General features: G+C 40.7%; 1 protein-coding gene across 1 annotated transcript; it reads right to left on the bottom strand.

The window, feature by feature from the left end:
• Positions 1 to 4,153: 4,153 nt before the first annotated feature.
• Positions 4,154 to 6,152, bottom strand: LOC135473591 (tripartite motif-containing protein 2-like). The gene has a single exon (XM_064753450.1). The coding sequence runs from the start codon at positions 6,150 to 6,152 to the stop codon at positions 4,197 to 4,199; it is 1,956 nt and encodes a 651-aa protein (XP_064609520.1). The 3' UTR covers positions 4,154 to 4,196.
• Positions 6,153 to 8,769: the final 2,617 nt, after the last annotated feature.

The raw sequence follows: 8,769 nt of genomic DNA, 5'->3' as shown, positions 1-8,769 counted from the left end.
ATATGATTCGTGTGAGTTAAATTCCTCGGAAACTTTAGGATTGCAACCCTTTGGTTCTCTCGTCTGATTCCTTAGTGACCTCTTACAAACTATCACAACAGATATGGTTTGACTTGACCATAGAATAAACTGGAACCAATCAAGCAATCACAAATCATGACCAAGTTGTTGATTTATTGTCAAAGAGCACATGTACAGCCACATCACATTACTTGATCACAAGATACCCTTTGGTGTACAAACACATTCTTACTGATAACGTGGTAAATCAGGCGGGGCACTTCAAGGGAGACCACTCTAGTGCACAACATATTCCAATACCTCAGAACACAGGGCCAGTATGTTGGATGTCCATTTGCCCTTGACAATGAAGTTGCAGGTTCGACTTTCTTTCGAGTGCGACCTTACATCACGTGGTTTGTTAAATGCCTGGACAAGCACAGTAGTTTGTCCTTTGATCTGACCGTTTTCTTTCAAAAATAAATTATTTATTTATTTATTTATTTCAATATTTATTTATTTATTTATTTGATTAGTGTTTCACCATCAAATAATACTGGCCGTCGTCATACAAGTGAAATATTCTTGAGTGCGGCGTAAAACGCCAATCCAATAAATAAATAAATCCTATTATGGTGATTCTTATATAATCAGCGTCGTGGTCGCTATATAAGTCATTGTCTCCGCACCGGGCGCGGAAGTTTTGTCATTACTAACACTATTTTACGCTATGCACTGAATTGTACACCATGATTGTCTTTATTTTAGTTTTTATGAACAGCAGTGAATTGTAGGCTGTGTTATAATAAATTGAAACAAGCATATGGAAACAGCTAATGTTCTGGAACTCTCAGTCAAAACACGGCCTCGGCTTAGTTTTAGCTAAACATAATCGATTATGTCACATCAGAGTAGGAACAATTTCTTACCGGTCATCTCTCCGGGACAGAAGAGACATGATGACTTTGGGGTATGATTCGTATGAGTTAAATTTCACAGAGACCTCAGCATTGCGGGGATTAGTAACACTGGGCAAACAGTTTTCAATTCTATCGAAAAATGATAAAACAATGAGATGTTTTCGCAACCTAAGCTGTCTGTGTGACAGCATTACCGAATCAATGATCCTTCACTCTCCAGATCGGAGCCTTATCCATACTCCTTACAGCGCATGCTCTCTACCTTTCCCTTTACATCACTGCCGTCAATAGACAAACTTGACCTTTGGAGCCTGTGAGACGCACGTAGGCTTCTTTAGGTTTAACCTCATTACTTGTTTCATACCGCGGAACTATTTAATCAGCATTCATCAATAAAATTGTTTCAGGTTTTGGTTAGAATCATGTTGTACATACTCTAGATAAAGAGAATGCATATGAATAAAGTATTATTAAAGACAAAGGTTGAGACGGATTGTTTGTGTTTTCTGACATCACTTCCAGCTTCATCAGTACCCCCAGTGACCTCGGCGTTGTTCAAGATTTGTGTACAAAATTTGCTTTTGGTGGCAGTGATGTAAAGTCAAAGGTAGAGAGCGACGCATGCGCTGTAAGGAATATGAGGCACCCAATTACCCGAACTGCGCATGTGTAACCTGTAGAGGCATTTCCCGGGGAGACCACTCCTGTGGTACAATTTCAATAGTATCCGTAAAATACATCACCAGTCCAATAACACTTGGTGATGAAGTCGCATGTTGGAATCCAGCTGTTTCTTGTTTGGCTGCAACTATATGTCAGGTTTTTGTCAGTTACATGAACAGTGCGTTTCCATGTGGCAGATTAGTTCGATTTCTTCCAACCATAATACCGACAGTCATCATATCAGTCCAGTACCCTTCAAGCAGTGTATAACGCCCAAACAAATAACAAATATTCATCAATATGTATGAATTATTTATAAAATAATATAAATCATACTAAAGTTAAGATTCAACTAATAATTCATTCATTTCAGCAAATTGAAAGAAATAAAACCGTTACATTGATGTAATATTTAAAAACTAGGCACACCAAATTCATCTACCCATAACCCTAACCGCCATCACTTAAGTGAAAGACAATCTTGGGCACGGCCCAATAAACTCATTATTCAGGTTTACAGACGCTGTCAGTCTACACCATACTTTTTGGGATTTGATTTTATAAATAACAATATGCTGTATCATACTGTGAAAAGCAAACCACTAACTGTAAACCACAATTCACGAAGACGAGTGAACTTTAGCTCCACTAAAGTTCCCGGCACCAAAGCTCGGCCTCACCTAGGTGTTAGTCACACCATATTAAATTACACGAGGATTAATATCTTACCTGTCATCTCTTAGGAGATTGACAAGACATGATGACATTGGGGTATGATTCGTATTAATTAAATTTCTCAGAGACCTGGATTGCAACCCTTTGATACTCTTGTCGGATTCCTTAGTGACCTCTTTGTATAAGTGAAAACAAACAAAATGCACGGACCGATTTTCCTGCAGAAGAAACTGGAATGAATCTACCATTCAGTGTGCATGACGATATGATTAATTTACGGAGAAACTCTAATACTTTCACTGATAAGGGCTATATGGAGCGTGATACTTTTCCAGGGGAGACCACTCTTATGATACAATTCCTACAGGCCTAAAATACACTACGAGTGAGCGATAACATTTGAACGTTAATTACGCCGGTTAGATTAGCACATCGTAAAAATTTCTGTGATTAGAAAGTGAAAAAATGAATTGTTACCAAAGTATACATGTTCAGGGATAGCCATAATTCAGTCGATTTTTGGTCAAAAAACTTATAAACACACGTCTCCAGCCTGCATTTGCCAGGACATGATGATGTTGTTTAATCCTCATTCCAGTCTGCTTTGTTGGTTCAAGTTGAACTCTTGTATGCATAAAATACAACACTTATTTTTCCAAAATTTAGCTTTTATTAGAGGATATAACTTTCTGGCTAAGAAAATAAAAACGTGCAATACTCTGACCAGAAATTCTTGTATGACGAGAAAGTCTTGTCGTGTATATAGCTACACTTCATATGTGTTCATGTAGATGTAGCGATACGATCGAGGACGCGTCCTTCCAATGACGACGTGGTATTTTAGGTCGACAGCGCCAGGTTCAGGGACGGGCACAAATCAGGATAGAACTGGACTATTGTCAGAATGTCAGAATTTCATTTTAAGCCCTGCGGAATCTTTTTTAACGCCATAAAACGGGAATATTAATTTCCATGTAATGACGAAATCAATTTTGCGCTTTATGATTTCACTGGTTGGTTGCTTGAAAGCTGTCTTAAACCACTGATGAAGCCGAGGTAGTCGACGTGGAAAGCACGCAGGCGCTGCAGAATGACCCAGGAGCCTCTCACCAATGCGGTTGCTGTGAATTCAAGTCTACTTCCTGCTGGATTCCTGATTCCTTTCTGGTCGTACGTGTGAAAGTCTGTCAGCAACCTGGGGATAGTCGTGGGTTTCCCCCGGTTTCGGGTCTGATGCTGATAGTTCAACCATGCAGTAAATCCTCATCTTCTAGCTGTCTCATCCAGATATCAGGAGTCACTACCTTTTGGTCCAAGACTTTGCCAAATTTTGCCTTATTAAACTCTGCATACAAACATAAAACCGTCGTCTCATATTATTCAAACTCTTCGGCACCACAAAATCAACAGCAGTTGTTAGTTTAAATTTATCTATATAAGGCATTCCCATTATATGTACTGACAAATATTAAAATCCAATACGAAGAAATGAAATTTGGTTTATCTCTTGTATCTTTTATGACAATACACATGTAGCTTAGTCATGATGTCTAATATCAGCTTTTCACAGGTCTGTCCAGTTCATGTCTTTGATATGTTGTCGGATAAGCTTAAACTTTTGTTAATGTTTATCACCAATTTCAGTGTCAGTGATCCTGAGTTGAGTACATTTTCCGACAAACTACATGCCCGAACCAGCAATCGAAAATACCAATGCCGTACCCATCCCTGCTGATATCAATAGCTGAACACTCTGACCATGACATCGTTTTGTTTATTCACTAGTGGACCATTCCTGCTGATATCAATAGCTGAACACTCTGACCATGACATCGTTTTGTTCATTCACTAGTGGACCATTCCTGCTGATATCAATAGCTGAACACTCTGACCATGACATCGTTTTGTTCATTCACTAGTGGACTATTTCTGCTTATATCAATAGCTGAACACTCTGACCATCCCATCGTTTTGTACAATCACTAGTCGGCCATCCCTGCTGATATCCACGGCCACGGGCCTGTCCATCTCATCCTCTCTTGTAACCACAGAACGCTGGTATTTCCCATCCTTACTCAGCAGAGCAATTTCATCTCGACTGTAATCTGCCACAAAAATGTTACCAAAACGATCCGAACAAATTCCCAAAGGCTTGAGAGTCCTGTGTCCGTTTGTCGACTGAAATTTAAACTTCACTTGTCCATCTGAATTCAAACAAATGATGCTCTGTTTTCGGAAGTCAGACACCAATATCAGCTGAGTGTCTCCCTTTGTTGTCGCTAGGTAACGCGGGTCAAAGAATAATGGCGCTCCATGCTCGTCCATAGACAGAGTTCTCTCGATCACACCTTCCAGAGAGATGATATCTACGGATTTTCCACTTCCGAGGTAACTCACGACGAGCTTGTCGCAAGCGAGAGCCGAAATACCGTGATAACTTTTTTGTGTTTTGACTGTTTGCTTTAGTTTTAACTTTCCCGTTGTGCCCAGAAACATAACCTGTTTCCGGTTCATTGTAACAGCGATGTCACCTTGTCCCATATGTGTGACGTCACGGGGCTCGTCACTGAAGGCGATCTGGTCAATGAGGCTGCCACCCCTGCGGAATTTGTGAAGCGCCTTGTTGGTACCGTCCACCACAATCATGTCGTCCCGGCTCACACAGGCTATCCCCCAAGTGCTGAGCTGGTCACAGCTGTTGTCAGACACACCTTCATTATACCGAATTTCTCCGAGCGTTTCAAAGTCTGCAGCAAAATCAGCAGTTACCTTTGACTGACTAAAACTAATGTCTGGTCGCTTGTTACATGTAGCCACGTTCTGATAAGCGGAAGTTTCGGTTTGCGCAGTTTGATCCCGGATGGAATTGAGTGACGTCATGATTTCAGCTTCACAGCCGTAATGCAACAAAGTCTCGACAATTTCACGGGTCTTCTGAACCTGGTTGCCATATTCTATCATTTTTGTTATACCCAAATTAATTTCCGGTTCCGTTTCCAAACGCCATCTATCTAGTTCAGCTAGTAGTTTTTCTTCACTTTCCTGTATTCTTTGACATAAGTTTCTGCTCATGGCTTGGATTTCTTCGCGAATCTTCTCAACTCTATCATCAAAACTCTCCCTTTCCTCGGTCAGAACATTTTTGGCTTCTGTGACAAACCTATGCACCGTTTCTAGTTTTCCACAAAGTGCATCTAGCTCGTCTTCGTGGTTTGTGTAAGCGTCACCAATTGTCACGCACTTTCCACAAAGCTTGTGTTCTCCAGTGACACATTGTGCACACAGCGTTACACTGCAGCTCTGACAAAAAAGCTTTAAAATTTCTCCTTGGTGATGTTTGCAGCTTACATCACGCTCTTTGTTCAGCAGCAATGCCAAGGGCTTTTGTCGAGCTTGGGCAATCGAGATAACGTCATGCTCTGATGTCACTCCCGTACCTTGATGAACTCCGCTACACGATTCACACAGGGCCTCGTAACAGTCACAGCACCAATTCACCGCCGCATCTGCGCATCTCCCAATTCTCAAACAAATATCACAATTTTTGTTTTCTTTGTTTAAGGACCATACTGTTGTCACCATCCTTTCAAGGAAAGTATTTTCTGGGAAGCACTGGACAAACGCATCGGTGCCCTTTACCTCTGGAATAAGCTCTGTGCCTGATTGCAGAGAAATGTGCACGGGGCATTCTGGACATGTAACTATATTCAACCTCCCACGCTTTTCATACTTTCCATTCGAACCGTTACTTTGGCCATCAATGTAGTCTCGAAGACAACCGTGACAGAAAGAATGTAAACATGGCAGAACCCGAGGCTTGGTGATGGTTTCTTTACACAGCCCACACTGTATGACACTTTGAGGCAGAGAAGTGACGGTATGTAAGCCTTCCATGATAAGATCTGACACTCCGTGAAAAACGTGTGGAGGTTCTTTTCAGTACCGAGCCGATTTTCCTGCAGAAAAGAAAATACGCTTTTACTTTCACATCACTTTGCATATTGCCTGTGGTCGTTAATTCTTAGGTTAGACAAATATTTGAAAATATTTTGTTCTTACAATCTCTTATGATTTGTCATATAACTGATAATAGTGAGATTTCATTCTTCTCCCTCAGCCGTCCATCTTTTGTAAACGTTCATCATCTGGGCGCTTGTAGCCAGATTTACCAAACGTATACCAGATGTGCATATTGAAATAGGGAATATCTTGTGACCTTGGGTCAATTGTTTCAAGGTCAGTTGGGCCATTCAAGTATTATTAATGATACACTCGTCAACACGATATCTCTTGAACTCTTTAAGCAATTTTCATCGAACTTGTAACGCACGTTCACCCTGTTGACCCAGTGAGTGGACCCTAAGTGACCCCAAGCTTAAGGAGGTATAGAGTTACATCCCAACATATCAACCTGCCTATTTTATGAATCGGATTTGTTATAGGTCAGATGTGCTCTTGACGCTTAACATTAGTGTCGTGAAATGTCCACTCAGAGGTCATCAAGTTTACTAAGGTTGGGGCGTATGTAAAGCTATTAGTCAGCGACTGTTAGGTGGTAAATTGTAAAATTGATGTCAGAGCCGTTTGCGGTTGTTTAGCGCAGACGTGTGAAACTTCAAGTCGGGGTCTTAGATGTAAGTCCTGTTGTGTTCAGATCTTTCTCCGAACACGTGCAATATAAGCACCTTCGAATGTGAAAACAAATACGAAGTGAAGTTGGTTCCGTTCAATTAAACATACACTTCAAAATGATATACAATTCGCACAATGTATATCAATAAACTATCATCATTCAGAATCTGAAACTCGTCAAAATCCCTCTCCATATTAAACAAAGCGGTCCAAAGCCTGGTACTCTTTCGTTCTTTCTTGTATTACGTCTTACGTTTTGGGGTTATACATGTACTCGTAAAACACTTAGAGCACAGACACTGCTGTATGGAAGATGGTTGACCGTGACCGTACCATCGTAGTATCATTCCATCGCATCGCAGCGCAGCGGGTGGTTTTAGGGCGATTTGGATCTCTTTGTGTACAGTGGATTTGCCGCAACCTGCCATGTACTGTTAATTGGCTAAAGTAAACTTCTGGGTTTCTTTGTCCAATAAATTGTTTGTAACGTCAAAACTGATTAATTTCTTTATATATTTGATAGGGATTTCACGCCGTACTCAACAACATTTCATCTATACGATGAACGCATTATGGTGGGAGGAAACCAGGCAGAGCCCGGGGGGGGGAGACCACGTGGAGCCGCAGGAAAACTGAGTCAGTATAAAAACACAGATTGTATAGTTTATAGAAGAGAGGATGCAACTCAGCATTTTTACTTCTTTGTATATTAAAAATACAATAATTCGTCTAAATTTGGAGTTTTTCGTGTAAAGCGAACATAACGTAAAAGATTATGACACCATTCTCAAACAAACTTTGTCCAAAATTTAAAAAGACATCTCTCAAGAACGTCTAAATTTAAAAGGAGTATTTTGCAAGAATTATAACAGATGCAGCTATTTTCATCCGTGTACATACACATACCTCCTAATCAGTACTGTTCCACCATGATGACACTGGATTATCTGTTATCCACGCCAGTCTAAATATACGGGCTAAGGTCGTCTCTGAAGGAATCGCTTCCACTCCAGCACACAAAGCATTAATCGCCTTTACATAGACACCGTTAGTTTATATAGCCTCGCGAAAACGCGGCACAACTGGCCTAAACATGTCTTCCTATTCAGGTTTACAACACTCTCAACAGCAAACAGCTATCTGACTGGCTATGTTACAATACCGCTGACAAAGGCGGCTCAGGTAATCGATCAGCGATCTCTGATCTGTCTAGCTGCAGTGACTAATGAGTTTACCACGGATCGCTCCTAAGCTTAATCTGCTGTGACCCTTAGTATATTAACACTCCACAGACCCAGGGATTTCGTCTGAAAACACCCAAGCACATCTCAAGACATTGGCAAGCTGCCAGGTAATGTATGCATACGGGCAGGTCAGTCAACGATATGCACTGAGCTGCTAATCGTAACGCGGTCAGTCGTTGTTCATTTTTCGAATCAACAATGAGGAGAGCCGATGTCATTCAGTGTTCTCGTCGAACGTTATTAAGAACTCATTGTCACGATGTACACAATGTCATGTCCATTTCTTCCACAGTCTAGTCTGATATAATGCACATGCGTATCATCATGCTATTAACACCCCCATGGAATGCTCACATAGTGAAGCTTGGGGTAATCCATTCATACAATAGGGCGATAATTGGAATGCCTTTATTACAGCTAAATCCTCACTTGCTTATACTGTGCAAGATAAGACAAATTATCCGATAAGAGGAAGGGAATTCTCACTGAAATTCTTTAAAAAAAATAATCATTTAACAATATTTCAACAATATGCGCATTGCGGCCGTCTTTAGCACTTTTCATCAATAGAAAAATCTGATGCGGCCACAAAACCGTCTGTAGTATAAAAAGAATTCATCTCGCTAACAACAAAT

Source organism: Liolophura sinensis, chromosome 8 (assembly GCF_032854445.1).
Source record: "Liolophura sinensis isolate JHLJ2023 chromosome 8, CUHK_Ljap_v2, whole genome shotgun sequence".
Classification (NCBI taxonomy): Eukaryota; Metazoa; Mollusca; class Polyplacophora; order Chitonida; family Chitonidae; genus Liolophura; species Liolophura sinensis.
The sequence above is the reverse complement of the archived record's forward strand: the minus strand, read 5'-3'. Positions and strand labels throughout refer to the sequence as shown.

Coding starts and splice junctions, on each gene's coding strand:
- LOC135473591 (XM_064753450.1), bottom strand. CDS start 6,152: ATGGAAGGCTTACATACCGTCACTTCTCTGCCTCAAAGTGTCATACAG.